Source organism: Cavia porcellus, unplaced genomic scaffold (assembly GCF_034190915.1).
Source record: "Cavia porcellus strain 051 isolate PalLab524CR breed Dunkin Hartley unplaced genomic scaffold, mCavPor4.1 scaffold_6, whole genome shotgun sequence".
Lineage (NCBI taxonomy): Eukaryota > Metazoa > Chordata > Mammalia > Rodentia > Caviidae > Cavia > Cavia porcellus.
The window spans coordinates 21,420,831-21,445,079 of record NW_026947489.1 but is presented as its reverse complement, the minus strand read 5'-3'; the positions used below and the strand labels follow the sequence as shown (position 1 = coordinate 21,445,079).

Sequence of the window (24,249 nt, the reverse complement as noted above, 5' to 3'; positions counted from 1 at the left end):
TGTGGTTTCAGAATGGTGTGTCCCGGAGGTCTAGAGGTAGTGTGACCTGGACTGCACTGTTCCTCTCCTGCCCGCCTCTGACCCCTCCACAGCCCTTGGCGGCTCTCCAGAGGCTGTGCAGATTGTCTAGTGCTCAGCCCCTCCTCCATCAACTCACAGCCATCCTCCTGCCTCAGCCTCCTAAGTGCTGGGATTACAGATGGGAGACATCGTCCCCAGGTGTTTTGTTTTTGTATTGGGGATTGAACTCACGACCTCACATTTGCCAGGCGGGTGCCTGTGCCACTGAGCTTTATCCCCAGCCCCTTAGAACTGTGTCTTGAAAAGATCACTCTGGGGCTGCGTGTAGCTCAGTGGAAGAAAGCGCACGGGCCTGGGTGTGAGAAGCCCGGACTGGATTCTCAGCACAGAAGAAGAGAGGGGAGGAAAGGAAAAGGCAAACCCGCTCTGAGCAAGTAGCCCTGGACGCGGAACGGACTGGGGAGCGAGACGGAGCAGTGAGACCAGTTAGGCCGCTGTGGCAGTTTGGGGGCGACGGCAGTGGCCGGCCGGAGCTGCTGTTCTTCCAGGGAGAAGCCCTTCCCGCGGGTGCGGGGAGCCCGCGAGCTCCTGCTGCGCCCCGCCGGGCGGCGCCCGTTTCAGCACCTCCGGGGGGACAGCGCCACCCTGCCCTGCGCTGGGCGGGTCTCCCGGTGTCAGGCCGGAGTGCAGTGGGCGCGTCACCCCGCGGAGAGCCCGGACTCCTCCCCGGCACGCTTCCCTGGAAACCTGAGCGCCACCCTCCGAAGCAAAGACCGAGGCTGCGCAGCCTCTCAGGGTCACTGCGAGCGGCGGCCACCTAGGGACTTTGGGGACACCGCGGGAGGGCTGCCCAAGAGCAAGGCCTCAGAATAGCTGTCTTTGCTCTAGACCCTCGTTCATTTCCCCGACTCTGGATTACGAAAAAGCGAGCCAGGTCTGCGGTGGCTTGGACGCCGCTGGGTGTCCGGCCGCCTGCGCTGCCCCGCCGGGGACCCCGAGGCTTCTCTGGGAGGCGGTGGCCGCCGGGTACCGCAGGCTCCCACGACGCTTTCTGGGAGGCAGCTGGAGCGCTCACACTAACCCAGTGGTCCACACAGCCAGCATCTTCCTGGCGCTCAGCAGGATCCCTTTTCCGGGGGTTGGGCACTCCACAGGGATCTGTGGGGTGCGGTCAGCAGGGTCCTGGCGGATAGGAGGAGCTGCCGCTGTCTCTTCAGAAATGACCTCCGGCTTCCACTGCCCGAAGAAGAGCTCCCTCTGGGCTTCTCTGCGGAGAAGGAAAAGGGAACAGAGAGTGGGTCTGGCTTTAGGGACTCAGGGCCCACAGTAGGACCATGTGAGTCCCCGCTCGCCCACAATGCTCAAGTCTGTGGGACCTGACTGTTCCCAGAAGTCCTCACCCTGCCGGCCTCGCCTCTCTCCTTCCAGTGTCCAGGAGCCTCCCTACGCTGGACTACGCCCTGGCCCTCACACTCGCTGTGCCCCTCCATTGTCCCTGGATGGGTCCCAACTTCAGAGTCAGCCACCCTCAGGGACACCGAGGGGAGGGAGTTGGCCAGAACTAGATAGCAGCTCCCTGCTTTTAATCTTGTTCCTCCCACACTGGGTGACATTGGGGAGTCACTCCCACATCTCTGCTCAGCCTGTCTCACACTTTACAGATAGGAAAAACCGACCTGTCCTGCCCAGGGTCCCGCTTCAGTCACCTCAGGTGTGTCTCCTCCCTCGCAGGGACCCAGCACTTTATTTCCAGAACCTTTTTTTTTTTAAACAGTCTTGGTTTTGAACTCTCAACAATCCTCCTGCCTCAGCCTCTCAAGTAATGGGATTATGAGGTGCACCACCATACCCAGCCCACTTCCAGAACTTTGAAAGGCATCTAAGGAACAACAAGAGGTTTCCACCCCAGAAACCAGAGCGCCCAACTCCCCTCCAGTGAGACCCTGGCTTCCTCCTATGTGAACACAGGAGGCTTAGCAAGAGGGTTAAATGATATCAAACTCCAGTGACCGCCCATCCCTGAGTCCTCACGGCATCCTCCCTGGAGCACCCTCCCCCGCCCCCAAGGGTTGCTATTCTGGCTCCGATGAGCCCACGAGGTTAAAAGACATGGCCAGGGTCACACCACTGCAAATGTGTAGGTCTGCACTCCAGCCACCGTGAGAGCAGGGTCCCTGGGGCCACTTTCCCTCTCCGGATCCCACTGCCCCCACGGAGCCCCACCCTCGGGGCTGCCCACCTGCTCTGTCACTGGGGAGGGCTTCTCCATTCTCTGCTCCTCCTCTGTCTGCCGATTCTGGCATTTTAAGAAGCCAAGACGCAACCGGTTTTTAATTAGCTGCAATGATGGAGTTCTGGTGCTTTAAAAATCTATGAAAACAACTGCTCCGGTCCTGTATAGCTGCATGCAGACGCACACGGCCGCGCAGCAGGCCTCCTGAATTAGCTCTCCCTCAGCCGCCCACCGCCTCGGCGGGCGGGAGCGGACAGGAAAACTGCGCGGCGGGTGGTGGCATCAGGAATGGCCCTGTCCAGGCCAGACCTCACGTGGCACTCCTGCCCAGGGCCAAGGCGGGCTGAGGGCCGCAGTGGAAGGTTTCTCGCATCCAAACTGCAGTAAGTGGAGGCCCCGCGAGGAGCTTTTCCTACTGCACTCTGAGAGTCGGTGCTGGGCTCAGCGAGCACAGTGCTCTCCAGCGCGGGACACCGCCAGCGCCACACCGGTTCCCTCCAGCACCCGAACCCGGGCGCTGCGGCCAAGGGGGCTTGCGCTCGCCAGGTCTGCTTCTGCGTCTGCGTTCGTTCCAGGGCATCCCACTGCACCACCCGCACCCCCAACTTCCGTGCCACCCATAAAGTGCACAGTAGGTGTGTGGTTCAGTGCGGTCCCTTGCGTGTACTTTCCAGGTCCGGTTCCCCGGAGCGAGTTGGGCTCCCCCTGCTGGCGCCCGCAGTAATGACCTGAGCCCTCACCAGCTGAGAAAGCTCGCTCGCCGGTCTGCTCCCCGTCCCTCCCTCTCTCCCTGACTCCTTCTCCTCCCTTCTTCCTTCTCCTTCCTCCCCCGCCCCCCGTCTTCCGTCCCCCTTTGCAGTGGTGGGAATGGAGTTCAGGGTCCCATGCATGCTAGCAAGTGCTAAACCTCTGAGCTACATCCCCAGTCCTCCAAAAGCATACATATGAAAGCATTTATATTATATTATATGAATACATATATAATTTTCCCCAATGCTGGAGATTATGCCTATGACTTTTTTTTTTTTGGTACCAGGGATCGAACTCAGTACCACATGCTTGCAAGGCAGGTGCTTATGCCGCTGAGCTAAATCCCTGGCCCTATATCTATGAATTTTCTTGATCTACCATTGAGCTACATCTCCAGACCAGAAAGCTTAATTTTTTAAGCTTAATTTTTTAAAAAAGATTTCAGAGGAAAAAAAAAAAGATTTCAGAGGACTCTGCCTGTCCTGCACTGCCCAACTCCATCCCCACTTCTTGCCCAAGTTACCTCTGAGAAGCAGCCAGGAAGATGTTATTTTCCAATAACTTTATCCTGAATGCAAACAATACAAAATGCCCTCATTTAACCATAAGTACTGACTGCTCTCCTCCTAACCACCATGACCAACATCGACTGAGCGCTGACTGCCACCAAGGCTTTATTGGGTCCTTTGTGGGTATCAGAGCAGTTAATGCTCAACAGTCCTCACAGGTACCCCCACTTTACAGCTAGAGACACTCAGGCCCAAAGAGATGCCTCCAAGGGGACACAAAAAGAGTAAGAATCTAGAACCTAGGTCATCCCCGGAGCCCAGGGCTGCAACCTCTATATCTGAGCAAGGAATGGGGAAAAAAGGAAAAACCAGTTTCAAAGAATCCTCATTCTCTAATTAAGCCTGGATAATTTTTTCTAGAAAGAGGCACAGGTGAATGTTGTACCTCGATATGTTGGGGCTTTCTGGTCATGTATTGTGTCTGTGTTTGCTTGTGGCACCAGCAGTTACAGGTGTAAAATGGATTCTCCACATTTGGGGGGGGGGTTAAAAAAAAAGCACACTGATTACAATTATGTAGTTTGAGATCCTCACCTCATCCCTGCACTGCCTGGCAGGGGTGTAGCTCAGTGGTGGAGCACTTGTGCACAGAGATCCTGGTTCAATCCTCTGGCATCACCAGAGACAAGGAAGTAAGAGAAGGCGGCTGGGTGATCAGTGGGCTGCTCTTCACTTCTAAGAAGCCAAGAACCAGAAGACAGTCTGACCAACCACCTTCTCCCAAAGTGAACTCCTCACAGGAGGAATCTTTGCTTTGTTCCTGGGGATCTACTAGCCCCATCCACTGTCCTCACCATGGGCTCTCGGTGCAGCTTTGGTGTGGACCACATGTGCTGTTTAGCGAGCTGGGTATAACTCCTCTCCTTGGGAGGGTCCCACAGTACAGACCAAACATGCAAGAATCTCAGAATAGAGAGAGGCTCAGAGACCAGATAAGGTATCTCGTATTTAACATGAACATTTCCAAACTGCCACGCCTGCGCCTCAGGCGTTTCACAGGATGTGAAACTGTCCACGTGTGTGTGACCTTCTGCTCCCCACCCCTGACCCCTGTACCCGGAGCCAGGCCTGTATACTGACTGTGTCTATCTATTCTCTTTTAAGGCTAAGCTCCTCCAAGAGCCCAGTTGTACGTTACTCACCACTGTGACCCAAGTCCCAAGTCCAGGGTCTCACATAGAATAGAAGCTGAACTGAGTAAATTTACACATGTGCACACACACACAACCCCTGACTGGTGGGTGATCACCTGCTCTTTCTTTCTTTCTTTCTTTCTTTCTTTCTTTATTTATTTATTTATTTCTCTATGGTACTGGGGATTGAACCCAAGGCCTTTACCAGCCTTTCTTCTTACTTTTAATTTTGAGATGGGGTCTTTCTATGTTGTCTTTCTGGGGGCTCAAACTTGCAAACCTCCTGCCTGAACCTCTCAGAGTGCTGGGATTACATGCCTGTGCCACCATAACTGGCTCATTTGTCCTATTTAAACCCTCACAAAGATGGGGCTGCTTTCTCCTGGTGTCAGTTCTTCCTTATGCAGACCCCCAGACCAAGAAGCACCTCCAAGCCTATCCTGAGTCCTGGAAGCTACCAGGCAGCCAGGCAGCCATGCCTATGTTCTGTTCTTGGGGCCCAGTCCAAATGGGAAGTCTTTCTTTCTTTCTTTCTTTCTTTCTTTCTTTCTTTCTTTCTTTCCTTCCTTCCTTTCCTTTTTTTCTTTTTTCCCCCCATACTGGGAATCGAACTCACAACCTTCCACTTGGCCAAGCAACTGCTATGCTGCTGATCTATATTCCCCTCCCACAAGTGGAAAATCTTAAAAATGATTTTTCTCTTCCTAAAGGATATGGGAGACCCACCTGAGGTCCAGAGGACAGTCCAATCCATGGGCATGTATGTTTGTGTGTGCAAATTCACAACACCATGTATTGCTGGCTAGGAAATCCTTGCTGGAATGCTTCTGTGTGTCTGTCAGGAGCGTCTGCCCTAGAAATGTCACAGCAAGTTGGCTCTATAGTATTTTCCTGGGTCCATATGAACCAAAGGATGTACATACATCCACACATGTGTGCACATTCATCTCTATACTTGAACACAGTCTTGGCACAGATCCAGAATGGAGGCCAGCCAAGGTCTGTTTCCTGGGGAAGGAGGATGACATCACTATAGTCCACACAGAACTGGAGACAGCACGGCTCTAAGGGTGTCCACCAAAGAACATGTAGGTAGGCAGGAGTATGTGTGCTCGAAAGCAGATGACCTGTATGCGTATGTGTGCATGTGTATGCATGGAAACAACCACAGACTGCACTGAGTTCTGTGTCTGGGTGGCACCAGGTCGCTGACCCTGCAACACTTGATCTTGCTGCTGAGCATACATGTGTCCATGTGTACATGGATGTACACACAGTGTAATCCCAAGCCTGTGTGTGTGTGACTATGTCTGGTGTGTGTTTCTGTGTTTCTGCCTCTATGTCCCCCAGCCCCAGGGCACCGGCAGGTCCTTCCCCTCCCCCAGTCGCATAGGTTGAGCCCTGGGGCCATGAAGCTGGCTAAGCCCTGGAGAGGTGTGCTTAGGTGACCAGTGTTTATCAGTGGCCACAACCAGTCTTTGTCTGGTGCCTACTCCCCGTGACCTCTAAATTCCTGGCCCTGGCAGGACCTCAGCTGTCCTTGGTCACGGACTGCCTTCCCTAAGGAGTCCCTTTAACTCACAGTCCTTTTCCGGTCAGGGGGTTGAGAGTTGGGGGATATTCATCTCGGGGAGTTTTTGTTCCGCTTCATGAAAGGCCTCAATGGCTGGGAATACCATTCTAATTACGGGAAGCCCAGCTTATGTGGGGGACACAAAGGGCTGTGGTCTCATAGCAGCCCCTTCCATCCGTCAAATAAGGCCGTCTAATGACGGGGTGAGAGCTGTGAATGCCTAAAACAAACTCCAAAAGGAGGGAAAATAAAGCCACCGGGGGCTTAAAATATATTAAATTACCCTGATTAGGAGTCCTGGCTTTGCAGGCATCGTTGGAGAGGCTGGGAGTCCCGCTATTCATGAGGGGGGGAGAAGGGTGAGTAGATGGGGGGTTCGCAGAGCCTCAGCCCATTCTCATGCTAACATGGGGACACACTGCAGGCTTAGCGGGCTGGAAAATAGAAATGAATTTGCCATAATCCTCCTCCTCTCTCCCGCTGCAGCCCAAAGGCTTTGCCTAATTGCAGCCCTTAGAGCCTGCTGGGCTTTGGGGACAGCCACACCCCAGCAGGCACCCTGGCCCTCATTGCTTTCTTGTTACTCCCTTGGGCCGGGGTCACATCAGAGGGACTCCAGGGTCACCTGAAGAAGTAAAAGCAGGTAGTGCCAGTGTGCTTGTGCATGGGTGTGTATCCACACAATTCTCGGTTACCCCGTCTGTCATGCATAGGCAGACCATTCACAGACACTCTCTCACACACCTCTACCCACACCCTTTTGTGGGAACAAATGCATCTGCACACAATTTGCAGGCACACGCATGCATTTCCAGGTGAACACACACAGCAGCCGCGAGCCATTTACAGGGACGAGGCACAGAGAGGAACCTTTCCTTCTCCCTAGGGAATGCGTGTCGTCGGTTACCCTCAGGGCACGGTTTCCTCCGCTGTCCACCACTGATACTGGGCCAGACCCCTGCTTCCGGGTCACTCCTGGCCCAGTATCAGTGGTGCCCAGCAGAGGAAACTGAAACTGAGCCAGTGAATGGACCTTGGAGAAGTCGTTCCCCTGTATGGGCCTCGGTTTCCTGCCATTTAAGCTCAGAAATGAGGAACCAAGTAAAAAGGACTGCACCTCCTGACCTTTCCGCCCCTGCACTCTCACACACGCACGCGCACGGCGAGCACGCGCACCTCTACAGTGGTAACAATGACCTTCCTGACCCTCCCCCCCGTGTTGCTTCTCGTCCTTATGGATGCTAAGGTCCGCGGGGGAGCTCTGGAGAGTCCACATCCTCCCAGGTACTCTCCGCTCACCTTCAGCCGCGCTTCTGTGGCTTCAACAGCAGGAAAGCGCAGGTCGGAGACCCCGCGGCGTCAGGTGAGTTGCGAACCACCGAGCCCCAGGGTGGCGCCAGGCACCCGGGAGAGGACTTCTCGTCGCCCTCTGCCGGTGGATCTGGGACCTGCGCGCTGAGAGGTGGCCGAGCTCGTCACCCTGGGACCTGACTCCTTATTCCGAAAATCAGTTTCTTGAAACCGCCCGCCCTGCGCAGCTTCTTGGTTCTGCGGTTGGAGGAGCCAGGGAACCCAGCACCAGCCTGGAACACGGACTGTGAGAGCAGCTGGCAGGGGGAGCGGGCAACTGCAAGAGCGAACCCGAAGCCCCTTTCCTCTCGGGGCCTCTAGGCGCGAAATAGTCCTCCAGCTCGTCTCTGCACAGAGAGCTAATCCGCTGGGGTGTACGGAGGACACGGGAGAGGGCAGACACCCCCAGGGTCAGGCGGCAGGCTGCCACAAACCCTACATGATATCTTCCTCATTTCCATCCATTAAGCAGTCAAAAGTAACCAGGGGAAAACCCCAGAAAGCTCAAGAACCTCCCTCTCTTCCACCCTAAGGCAATCCAGCGCTAAGAGGTGACCAAAAGCCAGCAGTTCTGCCAAGGCACAGGCACGTGCACAGTGGTGAGATGAGATGGGGACCACAGATCCCGCCCCAGCCCGGCTCTGGTGACACATCTGAGGACCAAGAGGGAAGAGGGTGTGAGAGCCTGGGTCTCCGGCTCTGGCTGCTTTCAGCATGGTGTTCTTGGCCCTGCACGCGTGGCTCTCTCCCTAGTCTCCAGCCAGCTCCGGGCTCACCCCAGCTCTTCTCCACGGTTGATTTGAGCTAACCCTGGACCCTGTAGGCCCTCCCCTGGCTTCCCAATTCCATGCTATGTGGCAACCTAGGGACACAGAAAGTCCAAAGCCACTTGTACTCAAAATGAGAAGAGACGCTCTGGGAGGGTGAGGGTTTGAGCTCAAATTAGGGAGCCTTTTGGGCAATTGAGTTGGAGCCCCAGGGACACAGAGGTGTAAAACAAGGGCCCTGAAGGAAGAGTGAGCGGGACTAGGCAGTGCTCCTACTGTGCTCTAAACCCAGCTTTGGTGGCCAGGCCTGATGCCTGGGGAGGCCTGGTAGTGCCCCCTCACTCAGGTCCCCCAACCCTTCCTCCAAGCAGTCAGCTGCCCCAACCCATGGATTCATGAAGCAGTGCACGCACTCAGATTTGAATTCCAGCCCTTCTCCAAATACGATCGGCAAAGCATCATGTGGGAAGCTCAGCCTTTGGGCCCCAAAGTGAGGAGGTAGTGCAGGTTGAGAAGGAATGGAGGAGTGCTCTGTGTGGCTGCAGGGAACACTTAGATGGCTGTCTCGGAGAGCCTGGTGGCCGGGGTGCCAGTGTCTTTGTTCCAAGACTCTAAAGCACCAAAATGAGCCTGTATGGGCTGAGAGGCCAAGAAGCCTCCAGATAGAAGCTCTCCAAACCCAGGAGTTGCAAGGTCTGGGTTCATAACTGGAGAGGCAGGAGACCCCAGGATTTGGAACCAATCCTACTTTTCCAGAAATCCCATTCACTGTTCTTGTAGTCTGCCCACATGCAAATGTCCTAACCCATCAAATGCCTCCTATTCTACATAAAGAGGAGCAAGATCTTGAGGGCTTCCCCCTAGGAATAGTCCCAAAATAAAAGTGTTGTATTTGAGGTGAGTTTCACCAGGGCCGATCTATTTCTCTTGGGCACGACAGTGCCAGCCACATGGTGGGGGCTGAAAGGGGCTGAGACTCAGAGACACCAGTTTCAGGCTGCAAACCGTAGCCTGAGGTCCCTGAGGCTGATCCCTCAGGAGTCTGGGGTTCTTGCACCCTTCAGGTTCTCATGAAGGTCCTCACACAGGTCTCCTCTGAAGTGGGCTATGCACGCCCATCTGCATGAGCACAGGCCCCCAAGATCCTTCCCAGCGATTGACAAGAGACTGGAAGCTGGAGGTGCAGAAACCCCCTGAGTTCTGGGTAAAGGTAGCACATAGGAAACCCTGATATGTGGTCAATTTCCCGATTATCCTGGCTCTCCCCCCCCCCACCTTATGGTCACCACTAGAAGCCATATAAGGGCTGGTGGCAGAGCCAAGCTTTTGGCAGCAGCTCTAAGCTTCTGTTTGGACAACACAGACTGAAATCAGGAGAGCTGAAGGAAGATGAAGCCATTTTTAAATGTTCAATTAGCAAAATCTCCACACTTAGCAAACACTTTCATTTTCAGAGCTGTTTGTGGCTGTAGGAAGGTCCAGAATTACACCCAGGAATAGAGTCCAGGAGACAGGTGCCCTTGTGCACAGAAAGCAGAGATTTTGGCTGGATTGTATGGTGTGGAAAAGAAGCAGGTTCTCAGGACACAAACATGGCATTTCTGCATTTATAGGCTGGTTGTTAGGACTTACTTTATGGGGATCTCCAAATGTACATCTCTTTATCTCGCTTTTGTATCCTCTGTGGGGCTGTCACAGGTGTGCAGGCAGGCAGGCCACCCCTTCCTGACACCGGCAAAGATGCTATTCGGCCCAGCCGGGTTCCTAGAAGAGCCATTTTTCCTTGGACTGCCTAGCGGGTTGCAGACTGAGTTGTCTGAATGTTTGTATGCTCCAGCCCAAGTGCCCACTAATACAGAGCCAAACTCAGATACAAAGCCCAACCGGAGAAACTGGCAAGGTAAAGGTGCCACTGAAGTGCACTTGGCCAGCACTGACAGGCGGTACGGAAACCCCAGGCTACTGTTTCCAGTATTTTGCCCCATTTTTAGGGGATCCTCAGGCGCACTGTCTCCTAAGGCTTCTGTTGCCAAAAAGGACAAAGCTTTATGATGGCCCTGCATTCCCTGAGCTGACTTTTCCTATCAATGGGAAAGACGCAGGCTATTGACCCAGCGGCCTCCTCCTCTCTGTCTATTATGGAAGCTCAATCACGCACTTACAGAAAGAAAAGCAAGTTTATCTTAGCCTGGAGGAGCCTCACATTTTGTGCATGTGCGTGCGTGTGTGTGTGTGTGTGTGTGTGTGTGTGTGTGTGTCTCAAGAGTGGGGAAAATTCTGCATCCAGGACCGTGCAGATGGGTTGAGGATAGACACTTTCAGAAAAGGGCCAATTTCCCCTTCACAATGAGCGCTAAGTACCTGATAAATGGGGCTGGTGTTTATTCATGAGCAGGTACTTTGGAGCTGGCGATTAGAACAGCCGCCCAGCCAAGGTACTTAAACCGGGCAGGTGCAGCGCGGCCTCCGCGCACAAAGCAGGCAGCCGCGAGGCGAGGGGAGGGGCGCAAAGCAGGGCGCGTCGGCCCGAGGGCGCGCTGCGCGCAGGCACCTTAGCCCTTTGTTCCCCGGGCTGAGGTCAAGGCCACTCCAACAAGGGACACCCCGGGAAAAACCTCCTCTCTAATTACCAGAAATTTTTCTTCGTTCCTCCTCCGGGAGCCCAGCCGTAGAGCTCTCTCTGAGTCTGACCGATGCAGAGGCTCGTGAGACCGGGCTCTGCGTTTACAGAAACGGTGCTTGTGCGCCGGCTGGTGGCTCCCCAGCCGAGGAGCTAACTCGACAGCTAGGAAAGAACCTGAGCCCAGGCCTGGGAAATGTGCGGGCACGCGGCTCCTGTCGCCCCCGCCGCCCAGGCGCCACCTCTGGCGGTGCGGACAACTTCGCTCTTTCAGGTTTTGTTTCAACTCCAAGGGGAGAAAATTGGGGTCTGTCTCACGCTACAATTTCCTGGCGCCGAGGTCGTGGGACAAATGCGATCTCGCTCTTGGAGCGGCCCTGGAATCCTTAAGAACCGCGGATTCGGTGCACGCGGAGAGCGCGTCCGAGCGCCAGGTCCGGGGGACTCAGAACAGCGTCCTCTGCGCTTTGGGCCGCGGAGCAGCCGCGGGGAGCCCCGAGGCTTGGGCGATCCGAGTCCAACACACCCCGCGGAGCGCCGAGGCTTCCCTCTAGGTGGCCTCCAGAGCCCTGCAGCCGGCTGGCGCGCGCGGCTGGGGCCTCCCATCGCCTTTTTAAAAAAATGTTTTGTTTTGAGTCGTTTGGAAAACCAGACCAACATGGTTCATCTCCCGCCCCACAAAATCAGACAGCAGATCTGAGTTTCAAACAAGATGAGTTTCCCTTGGCGAGAAAATGCTAGAAAACAAGGGGCAGCCAGCTCATGTTCTGGCCACGAAGAACACGATGACTCTCCCTTCTGCGCAGACTGACCGGGAGATTGCAGGGACTGACTTCATTATAGGTGGCATTGGAACCGTGGGGTTAGAATAAATTATCGAGATACGGTCATTCTGATTCCCGGGAAATCCGACATCCTGGACGTGAGGGAAACTGGAAGAGGTTACCCAGTGGCTCACCGCGGAGGAAGGCGGAGGGCACCTGTGTCCAGGGCCCAGGCTGCACCGCCGCCGGGAGCCAGCCTGTGCTGGCGGCTTGGGTGAGACAGCTGGCGGCCACCACTAAGAAAGCAGGGTCCCAAGAACAGCGAGACTTTCTCTCGCGTCCCCTGCCAGGACCTCAGTTAGACTTCATGAGGTGAAGCGTTCTGATTACTGCCTGCAGACCCTGTGCCAAAGACAAGGGGAGGAGACTGGGGGTCACCGCTTTGCCTGGCAAGCAGCCGGTGGCAGAGACACGGTGGGCTCCCTGCGCTCCACCACTTTGCCAACCGGGTGCAGACAGTCTCCTCCCTCGATGGCCTCCGGGAAATACTGCGTAGCTAAGGACCAGGTCCCAGCCCAGAAGGCGATTAAGCCTGGACCTTTGGCTCACCCAGTGAAACGTATCTCAGGTTGGGGCGCACAGAGCAGCCATTCTGGTCCCAGCTGCAAAATGACTCCCCCGAGGGTCCTAAGTTTAGGCAGGAAGTGGAAGATAGATTGGAACAGGTTGGAGAAGTCAGGTAGAGTCGCATGGAGAAGGAGTTTTTATATTTTCTAGTTGAAATCAGGAGGGCCAGCAATACCAATGCCCTTCACCGTTTCTTTGTGTTACAGATTTTGAATCAGCTAAGGCAAGTCCTGGAGAAACAGATGTGCCTGCACACAGTCTGTCCTTCCCTGTGGGCTCCCAGGGTACCTACTCTGTTTTATTTTGTGTTTTAGAAAGCCATTTGGGCAAATTAATTTGGGGCCCACATGGACATCCCCAGCTTCTGATTTATGTCTCTCATTCTGATGAATCGACATGACCCACCATCTAGTTAGGCCAGAGACCTGCCAGGCTGGAGCCCTGGCCAACAGTGCCTCTGCAGATCCAACCTGATGCCCTGATGCCTGCACCAGGCTCACCAGGGAATAATCCTTTCACCTATGAAAAGTCTAATCTGGTTTCAGAGTGGGCTGGACAGGGATTCCAAAATACTTTGATGACTCCAGCTATCATGTCACCAATGCCACATTCAGCTGGTAGGTACTAGACTTTCTATCTCCATCAGGAAAAACTGGAAAACCTTCATTAACCTGGCATCCTCCATTGCCAGCTCAGCGGTGACTGTTGGGAGAAGTGCTAGGACTGTCAGGTCTAGCTGAAGCCACCAGATTAGAAGACAGACTTCTTGGTCTGCTGGGCTTGAGGTGTGCTGGCCAGCTCCCTCCTCAGTTTGACAAGCGCCTCCCAGGGGAGCACTGGGGTAACCCTGAAGCTGGAGCCTGTGTGTGGGAAGCACAGGAAACCCATCCCTGTCTACCACCCACCCCCATCCTCCATCTGGGTTTCGATGACAGGACTGTGTGTTTCTAGCCCAGGATCAAATAGGGCGGAGACAGGGTCAGTGTAGTCCTCCCCCACCTGACCCATTGCAAAACACCTTTACAACACAGCACCTACGGTACCCATCCCACCAGCCAGGCTTCTGGGAGTCAGCAAGTTTCTGTACTCCACGCAGAACTGAAGCTTAGTGAATAAACAAGATTGCCTGATGATCCCCCCAGGGAGGGTTGTTCCAAACCCAGGATGATCCTCTACATCCCTCTGTACCCTCAGATCCCCAAAAGGATGAGGAGCATCTTTCAAGGGGCCCTATTGTAAAGATATGGATGTGGCTTGGTACCCAGAGGGGAAGACATTCAACTGAATGCCACTGCTGCTGATTCCCACTTCTGCACGAGGCATATAGCAGAAGCGAGCACGTGTGTATGTGTGTGTGCATGGTGTGTAACAAAGTTGACTTCCACTGCCTTAACCTGGGAATGTTAACAGTGCCTACACGAAGAAAAGCTCTGAAAAACTGGCAGCAAGCATTTTCCACGGAGGGCACAGCCAGAGAATAGACAGGGTGCCAGAAGGGCAGGGCCAGGGACCAGGGCTACACCTCAGTAGCACAGTGCCTGCTGCCTGGCAAGTGCAAAGTCCTGAGTTTGATCCCCAGTACCCCCAAAATAAATACATAAAAAACAAGAAAGGGAGAAAGAAAGAAAAACAGAAGGGCAGGACCAAGTCTCAGGGGTCCAAGGAGTGTGGGTGAGAAACTCCTGAAGAATCCTAGGGCAGCTGGGCATGGTGATGCACACCTGTGATCCCAGTTCTCCAGGAGGCTGAAGCAGGAGGACAAGTTTGAGGCCAGTCTGGGCTACAAAGTGAGTTCAGGGCCGGCCTGAACTGCGTAACAGAAACCCTGTCTCAAAAAGACCAAACACACACACACACACACACACACACACACACACACACATTAGAATTCTAGGCTTAGATTTCATCTGAGGGAGGGATACAGTCGCTTCTGAAACGTATCCTTAGATGAGCAGCGAGATGGAAGAATTAGTTGTGCAGATCCTGGAACCAGGCTGCCTGGGTTCAACTCTAACCCCGAGGTGCCACTATTGGCTACATAATCTTGGATCATCTTGTTTTTGCCTCAATTTCTTGGTGTCCAAAACAGAAATTAACAGGAGAGGTTACCCAAACCCATACGTGGAAAGCACTTTAACGGCATGTCTGGAACAGGGCAGCTTGCCAATATAACTTGCTTGGACCCTGGATATGGCCTCACCCCTTCCAGTCCTGGTCCTCTGACAGGCAAGAGCCAAACCCTGCATACTGCGCTGGGCTGGTGCTTGGCCAGATGAATCCTTACCTCTGTTACTTATTTGCTATTTCTCTCTCTCTCTCTCTCTCTCTCTCTCTCTCTCTCTCTCTCTCTCTCTCTCTCTTTCTCTCTCTCTTTATGGTGCTGGGGATAAATCCAGGGCCTCTCACAAGCTTGGCAAGCCCTCTGCCACTGAGCTAGAGTACTAACCAGGTTACTTATTTTCTGATAAGGGAAGACTGCTTTTTCTCCTTAAAAACAGCCACTGGCAGAATCAGCCGCATCCCAAGCCTCGAAGGGTAAGGGAGAGAGGAGGCGGCCAGCTGGCCGTCCCATGTGGGTCCAGCCAGAGGCAGGTAGGAGCACATGGTGCAGAATGGTTCTCAGCTGTCCTGCCACACAGGTGCGCTTGTTCACGCCTGCTCCTTGAGGGCAGGGGATCTGTTTTTTTCCCTGCTATGTGCCCAGAGCCTAAAACAATACCTGGCACAGTGCAAGCACTGAGTAAATATTAACTCAATGAAAGGAAGCAGACGCATCCACTGACCTGATCTGCCTCTGTAGCAAGGTCTAGTTTTTATTCTCCATCAAGAGCTGACTGACGGGATTTAGGGCTAAGAACGAAAATACAAAGTAGGAATGTGCTGCCAGGCGTGGTGGCACACAGTGAAACCTCAGCTACTCAGCATGGCAGGCAAGAAGACTGAAAGTTCAAGACCAGCCTGGGCCACCTATCAAGACCTCATCTCAGAAGTAAAAAGGCCGAATGTGGTGGTGCACACCTGAAATTCCCGTACTATGGGAGGCTGAGACAGGAGGATTTCAAAGTCAAGCCCAGATTGGGAAATTTAGCAAGATTGAGTCTCCTAAAAACAAAAGGGACTGGAGGTACAGCTCAATGGTAGAGCACAAAGCTCTGGGTTTGATCCTCAGGAAAGAAAGAAAGAAAGAAAGAAAGGAAGAAAGAAAGAAAGAAAGAACATGCTGCGAATTTCTCTCCCTAAGACTATTGCTCTCATGTGCCTCAGTCACCCACAGAGCTCCTCTCTCAGCCCCACCTTCGCCTTCCCAAAAGGCTTAGCACTGAGGAAGGACGGGATTCCCAGGGTCTGTATTTAAGATCGTGGGACCTATGTGACCTCCTGGGGCTCTTATTATCTGCCTGCAGAAGGAGCTATAGTTGCCCCAGCTCCACCTTCTCCCCCTCTGCTGCTTCCTTAAAGCACTTAGAGACCTGCAGGGGTGTGGTTTGCCTTTTTTTTTTTTTCTAAGAAGGAAGGACAATGTTTTTGAAAATGCAAAATGACAATGACATTGTCTTTAAGGGTGAGTGTCACCTGGTGGGGGTGTCCAATGCCTGTAATCCCAGCTACTCTGAAGCCCACGCAGGAATATCGAAAGTTCAAGATCATCCTGGGCAATTTAGTGAGACCTGCCTCAAGACAAAATTTTAAAGAGCCTGGAATGTAGCCTAGCACTCCCTGGATTCAATCTGTAGTAACCACAATGTCAAAATGATCCCTATTAATGATAATGGCTGCCACTCACGGATACATCTGTGATGTCTCAGATACCTGGCCAAATGCAGTATGTCTGTGGTCTGCAGAAAAAATTTATGAGGTTGATTTGTTAGCCCATTTCACAGACAAAGCAATGGGGATTTGGCAAAAATTCCTTGTTTTTAAGGGAGAGAGGTACAGTGAAATTTGATTTGGGGGAAGTGACATTCGGGGACTAGTTTAGAACAGAGCTAGAGTGTTGGCAGTGTGGCTGACACACCTACTCCAGCCTGCCTCAGTTCAAAGCGAACCTGGACCTCGTTCTGGCTGTGAGGTTCAAGGTACTTTCTGTAACCTCTTCATGCCTCAATACCTTTTTTAAAAAGGGGCTGATAACAAATCCATCTCCAGCTGGGAAAACTTGGGGACTTAAGATCAACATTAATTTATCATTCTCCCAGTCAGCTGCACCATGGGGTAATACCACCCTTAGCAAACCACGACTGCCCTAAAAGCCCTCATTTTATTCATCCATGACTTGCAAGCCGTTGGATAAAACTGGCTTATCCAAGATGCCCCAGACAGTCAAGGAGAGTGAGGTAAGTGCTCAAGACTGAAGTTCCCAGGAGGAAGAGGAAGAGTCTGGAGCAGCTTCGGCTGGTTTTTACTGAAAAACATTCAAGTTCCCTTTTAAAAAACATATAAACAACAACAAAACATATAAACATCTCCCAGGTTCCCCTGCGCAATATGTCTGTGACACATGATCAGGAGCCTAGAGATAGGCACGAGGTAGGTCACAGTCTCTGTGCTCAGTCAGCTTCCTGGGGACCCCACTGAGGCCTTGTTGGGGTGCATGGCTCAGGGGTCCCCTTCAGCTCCCAGTAGCTCAGCTTCTCCGGGCCTGGGCACGCAGTTAGGTGAGGAGCAGAGGTATAGGGTCTCCTTTCTATCATCTCTTTTGTAAAATTTTAAAGCAATTTACATAGAATGTTCCTCCTTTCTTTTAAACAGAGCTCAGAGAATCAACCTTTTCTGTTTCTGAAGCAGACCTCATATATGATGGGCCAAGAGGGAAGATGCCCCTGGGAGCTGGGCTCTTGTGTTAAGTCAACATTACAAGCAAAACAAACTCGATCCTTTAAAAGTTTATATTGCACCTGCTTTTTATTTCCCCCCAATGATCGTCCCCCTTTATCCCATCCCCCCTCCACAGTGCTAGGGCTCAAACCCAGCCCAGCCCCCATGACGCGCTACTCTGGAGCATGCTGCCCGCGGTTGCCTTTTTATTGATTCATTGAGAAGTCATTTCATTTCTCGAGTGTCTGCTACATACTTAGTGCTGCTGCCCCTCTGCTGGAACTGCGGAGGAGGAGAGATGTGGGGGAATCCGAGCCGGTCTCCTGAGGAGGACTGTGCTCTGTGGGCAGGAAGTTCCACAGCGATGAAACTCCAAAAGCGAGACGTCTTCGGGAAGACGCAGATGGGGGAAGGAGCACAGAAGTGGGGGAGCTGCTGGGAAAAGGCCTGCTCCCCTTTGTAATTTGATCCTTCCTATTTGTTACGGATTTTGGAACCAAGCATCCTCAGTTTACACCTCAAAGTGACAGGCAGAAAAGGGGACAAATTTGGGTCACTCAGAAGCAGGGGACAAGTTTGGGTCACTGTCCTGACTGGATAGTGTCCAAGCTGACACCTGCCTTTACATGGAATCTGGGGACCTGACACGGGGGAGCAGCAGAAAAAAGGGCCTGCCCTGCCAGTAGGTCACAGCCCACTCAGCCTCCACCATTTGACCCAGGACTTTAATTAGGTGCAGGGGATAAGGGAGGTGGGGGCGGAGTGAACGGACGCAGCTGATTCCCTGCACACACATCTCTCCTCCTCTCCTTAAGAAGCTTCTAGCTGGGGTACCCTCCAGCTCAGACCCCAGAAGAGACCAGGGAACCAGCGCTAGGAGAGATACAAAGTGAGATCCGGAGCCGGACGGAGGAAGCACGGGCTCGCCTGACGTCCTCGCCACCGGCCTTCTGTGTCCCTGCCCCAGACACCCACCCCCCAGCTTGGCACCCCGGGGCCCTGGGGCTGCAGCGCGCCGTCCCCAGGCCCAGCAGAGCGGCCTAGTCTCCCGGCGGCGGTGCGGCTCGCGATCCTCGCGCGGCTGCTCCAAGTCGCCTGGTCCCGGGGGAGGGCGGGTCGCCAGGGGGTGCGGGGAACCCCGCCGAAGGTCCTTACCTCAGCGCGGGCGTCCGTCCGAGCGAGCGCAGTTTGCGGCTGGGACTGTGGGGCTGCGGAGGCTCCCACGGGCTGCGCTCGCGCCTCCCCCCGCCCGAGCCCAGACCCCTCGGTGGCCCTGAGCGAGGTCGGCGGGACCAGGGACAGGCGCCGCGCGGGCAGGAGGAGGCGGCTCCCGCGGGGCGCGGGGCGGGGCGGGGGTGTCTGCGGCCCCGCCGGGAGGGGACCCGGAGCGATTGTGCCGGAGAACAAAGGCTGCGGGGCGGGCTCGGCGCCCCCCGGGCCTGCTCCTGAACTTGAACTTGCACTTGACACTTCGTCCGGCCGGAAGGTGGCGAAGGCGCGCGGGTCCCCCCTGCGCTCCGGGGACGGTGCCGCGCGCTCCGCACAGCGGCCTTTGGCGCGGGGCGGGGGAGGGTCCCAGGTCCCCCGGGAGCCGGGCCACAGGGTGCGCAGGAGGTCCCGGTCCCGGCGTGCAGAGCCGGCGGGGTCCGCGCTCCTCCCCGCCCCCTCCCGCCGCCCCCCACCCCCGGCGGGGCCCGCGGAGCCGCGCCGCACAGCGCAGGCCGATTCTCTGCACGTCGCATCGGCAGCCTCCATTCAGCCGCTAATTGAACGTTAATGGCAGGTGCGGATGAGGTCACCGGAGCTGGCTTTTCTCACACATTTTTCATGCAAATTTGCGAAACTCTAAACAAATTTGAATAAAAAGCTCTTTGTGCCCGCGTGCTCCCCCGTCCTCTCACTCCCACCCGGGGTCCTGGCTCCTCCCGGTGCCTCCGGGCTCCAGCCTGCTGCCCCGCGGGGGGAGCCGGGCATCCCGGGGAGCGCCACCCGCCAGTGGTCCCAGCTAGCCCGACTAGAGGGGGTGAGGGAGGGACGCTTCACTGGGGCCGGGCTGCTCCGCTGATGGGCTGATGGAGGCATCCGGAAAAGGACACCTGTGTTAGCATCCTAGCTGCACCCACAGCCCCACTGGCCACCGTGGACACCTGATGGAGCCTCACCTTCCCCTTTCGACAAGAGTAAAGATAGTGCCTTTATGTCCGCGGATGAAACCTGATTTAAATCGCAAACAAGCGCTTACAACGCTGCCTGGCGCAAGGAAGCCTTCATTATTGTCTGGGTTCCAAGGATTTCTGAGAAGCCTGAGACGGACTCGTGCCTGCGCTTTTGCATGTACATGAAAAAACTTGCCAAGGGCTTTCAGGAGGTTCCTGACCTCTGCACCTGCTTCTAGTGCTAGGAAGATCTGGAGTTTGACTTCACTGCTTCCCAGCACAGTGGCTTTGTGTATTTCTTCGCCTCTCTGAACCTGGTTCCTACTCTGTAAAATGGGATTGTCTGGTGGAATCCCAGCAAAAAATAAAGGAGATGATACCAATGGGGGTTTAAAAGGAGCTTGGGGATGGGCCCCAATCCAGACTCTCCAGGACTCTCTTCTGAGGGCAGAATACCTGTAATTATCCCCCCCCCACACACAAGTGCACACACACACACAGGCACACACACACACACACACACACACACACACACACACACAATGCCTTGGACAGGCCCTGACCTGCACCCATACCCAGGTGACTCTAGCCCAGGTCAAAGGGACAGAGTTCCCAAGACCTTGTGAGACATCTTACTCCATCTTTTCCATCTTCCCCAGGTCCCTGCTAGTGACTGAGTCTCACTTCCCTCACTCACACCCAACCAGAAAAACTGACCAGACACACAGAAGGCTTTGCCAAAAAATTTCTATTCACTGCAGATTGAGGCAAGAAAGGCAGAGGGTTCACAGGCTGGAAAGATGTCTCCTTCTCAGGACTGCAGTGGTCTCAGGACCATCCAGAGGGATCCAATGGCCTTCGAGGAATCCCAGTGATTCCTACTCCTGCTTCTCCAGACTTGGTCTTCCTGTCAGGCCAGCTCTCAGAAGCACTGGGCCAAGGCCCCTTCCTGAGAGGTTCCTTCAGGTTGAGACCCCCAAGAAGTGGGGTCTATAGTAGTACAGGTGGCCAGCAGCTTGGAGGCCAGGCAGCAACAGCTCTTAACAGCAACACTCACCAAAGGCCCTGGGTCCAAATGTGACTCGGTAACACCCCCACCACCCAGGTTGAGCATACCCCAGGAGACAGATGGCACTGGGACCCAAAGCACCAGACTACTGAAAGTGACCTTGAAGTGAAGTTAGCGTCTGTGCTTGTGGGCTGACACTCTGGGACCTCCTTAGCGTGACCCACACAGAGTCTCTTTGAGGTTAGCAGAACAGACTTGAAGAGTCAATGAGAATTGGGTTTTCTTTTGAGATAGGGTTTCACTATGCAGTTCAGGCTGACCTTGAACTCACAGCCATCCTCCTGCCTCAGCCTCCTGAGTGCTGGGATCACAGGTGTGTACCACCATGCTCTGTGAGAATTGGTTTTGAATCTTGGTTCTGGCACTTTTTAGCTGAGTGATTTGAGGCCTCTAACTTAACTTTTCTGATCTTGATGTCCTTGTTGATACAATAAGTGTATCAATGGTAACTGCACCAGGTAAAATTGAAGATTCACTGCATCAAAGCAAGTGACCTGGCATCTGGGTGTCTTTTGCCTACAGTGCTCTTAATGTTTTTTCTCCCTGGATGGCTGGCAGATTTGGAATTGGCTCTAGTTGCTCCCCAACCTGTAGGTTTTCTATCCCTTCCCTGCCCCATCTCTCCTGCTGGCTGCTGTGGCACCCCTCACTTTCTGGGGTGAAGCCCGGGCAGCAACTAGTGCTCTGACAGGCCTAGAAGCCTAGTACAATGTTTTTCTTTCTCTCTAAGCAGAGGCTGCTTATGTAAATAGGGTCTTTCACAGCCAAGCCATCTGCCTGTCAGCTCTCCCATCCCCTTCCCATTGCTGACACCTCTGTTGGACTGCACCAGGAGATAGATGGAAGGAGATATCTCCCTGCTGTTCACTACATAGCAAGACCCTGGGGCTTCCTCCTCCCTCAGACAGAGAGCTCTGGAGCATCAGAGGGCAGGTCCAGTGGACAGAAATGGAGCCACACCTGCCTTCCCCAGCCAGGGCCAGGCTGACTCTGCCCCTCCCCTGCTGGAGCAAACCAACATCTACCTAAGGAAAACCCAGAGGGATGAAACCTGGCACTTAGTAGGCTTTTGGTAACAGTAGCAGCCATGAAGATAATAGATGATAATTGGAAAGGCCAGTGATTCTGGAATGCTTTCTCCCAGCTACCACCATTGCTGTGGAGCACCTACCCTACATTGGTTGACAAAATGTAAGCCTAGTACTTTAAGTAGCCCCATGTTTTATGAAATAGCTCACACAAATGGAGCCAGGCAAGGGGGTTCAATCCCAGCAATCCTGCAATCCCAGCATGCCAGGAGGCTGAGGCAGGAGGATAGCAAGTGCAAGCTCGGGCACTCTAGCAAATTAGTGATAGGCTGTCTCAAATAAAAAAGGGCTGAGAATGGAGGGATGTAGCTCAGTATAAAGGCCCTGGGTTCAACCCTCAGTAACACACACCCACCCACACACTAATAGGCACTAACAGAAGAGTACACTCTTCATCCACATTTCCCGTAAGTAGATGTCCAAAATATGTTTCTTGAAATATCTATATATAAGCTTACTTATGACTTTTTGGTGGGGTGGGGAGACTTGGGGATGGAACTTGGAGTCCTCAACATGATCTACATTCCTAGCACCTGCCCCACTCCCTTTTTAGACAAGATCTCATTTAATATTCAGGCTGGGCTTGAATTTACAATCCTTCTGCCTCAACCTCCCAGTGCTGGGATTCCAGAGTGTGACACTATGTATAGCTTTGGGCCTGCCGGGTGGGTTGGGTGCAGGGGATTAATTTAAACTTAGGACCTCACATACTAAGCACATGCTCTACCACTGAATTTTAAACAAACAAGACCATTCTTGTATTGCCTGTTCTGCAATTTATTCTACTTACCAATAATATACAAGCCAACTTCCATACCAACCTGGCTATAGAGACCCACCATATTGGCTTTAACAGCTGCATACAGTAATGCTCCCATGTGAAAGGGCCCATTTCCATTTCCTTATACTCTTAAAAAACAAATGATCCCATGAACATCCTTCCACATATTTTGTGAAATGTACAAATAGCTGCAGAGAAGAGGGCAATTTATGAGAAAGCATTTGGACCCTTTATATTATATTGCCACATTTCAGAAAACATTGTGCAGTTTACACTTGCCAACCAACAGTATTACAGTGTCTTAAAATATACACAGGATGGTACAGAAGGCACAAAAATACCGACCAGTGAGCCAGAAGCACTGAAGGAGCCTGTCCAGAATAGCACTGTGCTGACCTGGTGTGCTTAAGGGCAATGCACAGTGGCCTCCTGCCCTCCAGGCCTGTGCAGGTGGTGGCCCAAGGGTGCCCTGAGTCACAGGACAGAGAAGCCTACAGAGCCCTGGGAGTAGAGAGCAGGGAGCAGGTCCCTGGGGCAGGGATCCCGCTTGAATGGCTTCCTGAAGCTATTGTCTCTGTCCTGCCTGGTTTCTTCCAGGGGAGTTTATTCAGAGGCCTGTGGGGAGGGTGTGCAGTACCGACCAAAGGCACCCAGGAATGTCATCAGAGGGAGAGAAAGACGAAGGGGGGGAACCCATCCCTCAGAGAGACCGGACGTCAAGAACCCCTGACTAATGAATAGCGAGTTTGCCCTTGAACCTCTCACTGGGCTTCGCCATTCTCAGGCACAGAACAAGAGCGGAGACATGTCTGAGCCCAGCTGCACGGGGGTGGTGGCGGTTCATCTCAGACCCTTTGACAGGCTGGGCCTTTTCCCTGCATAGCTCGGATCCGGCTCCCGGCTCCCCTGGCAACAGCGCAGCAGCCTGGCTCCTGAGCCCAGGCCCTGCCTGCTGCGACAGGAGGTGGGAGGAAGAGGAGCACCAAGGGGAGGACAGCTGCGGAGAGGGAACTGTTAACTCCTAGAAGGCTGGAGCCCAAGCCCCAGCAGCTTCCCAGCATGCTGTCCTGGGCTTTGTGGTGTAAGTGTGGATGGTGAGAGAGCTTCCCTTTGCCAGACACACCAGGTCCAGAACAGGTCAGTAGGGTGTGGCGAGGAAGGGAGTGGGGTGTGTGACAAGGAACAGGTCAAAGGCAAGGGCCCTGACAGCAAGGGCTCTTCCCTAGGCTTCCTGCCAAGTCCCAGACAGGCGGGATTTCCCAGAGTCTCCATCCTGCACCCCACTACTGTGCCACAGCACAATGGCTGCTAAGTCTTTTTCTGCCCATTCTGCTCTTCAGTTCCCCTTCTGATGATCTCCGGTGTCCGGGGCAGCCAGGCTCCATCTTCCAATCCTGTGACCTTAGCAAGAGTCACCATCTTTCTGTCTTCGTTTCCATAAACAAAAGCCAAAAAGAGGCTTCTCATCCCATCAGTTCCCTTCACAGCACAATCTAAAGATAAGAGAAATAATAGTGAGCAGCATAGCACTCTGGGGAGGAAAGTGTCCTATAAATCTCATTCAGGTATTATTAGGGCTGAAACTAGGTATCTCTGCCCCCTGGGAAGCAGCCCTGCCAAGGTTGTCTCAGGACTTACCTGCAGAGCAGTCCTGGAGCTGCAAGGCAGGAGGATGACAGTCGGGGTCATCTGTCTGTGGCCTCTGGAGCTTCTGTGTTTGCTAGGATTAGGAAACGAGACATAAGGGATGTCATCACTTTAAAGTCCTTTCCCTGCATTATGTCTGCATCTCCAACTTTATGAAAAAGTTAGAACTATGCAAACAGGCTCAGGGAAGTCAGGTGGCTGGCACAAGGTTATTGCAGTTATTCAGTCTCTTCTCCCATAGCCTGACATCATAGCCACACCTGTTTCAGCCACACTAGTGGCTGTA

General features: G+C 53.7%; 1 protein-coding gene across 1 annotated transcript in view; it reads right to left on the bottom strand.

Moving 5' to 3' along the window:
* LOC111758483 (skin secretory protein xP2-like) overlaps nt 1–24,249 on the bottom strand; it is a 67,345-nt gene that overhangs the window by 9,537 nt on the left and 33,559 nt on the right. The window contains exon 3 of the mRNA XM_063249688.1: nt 1,103–1,288. Coding sequence (XP_063105758.1) covers nt 1,103–1,288 — 186 coding nt within the window. The remainder of the gene's footprint in view (nt 1–1,102; nt 1,289–24,249) is intronic.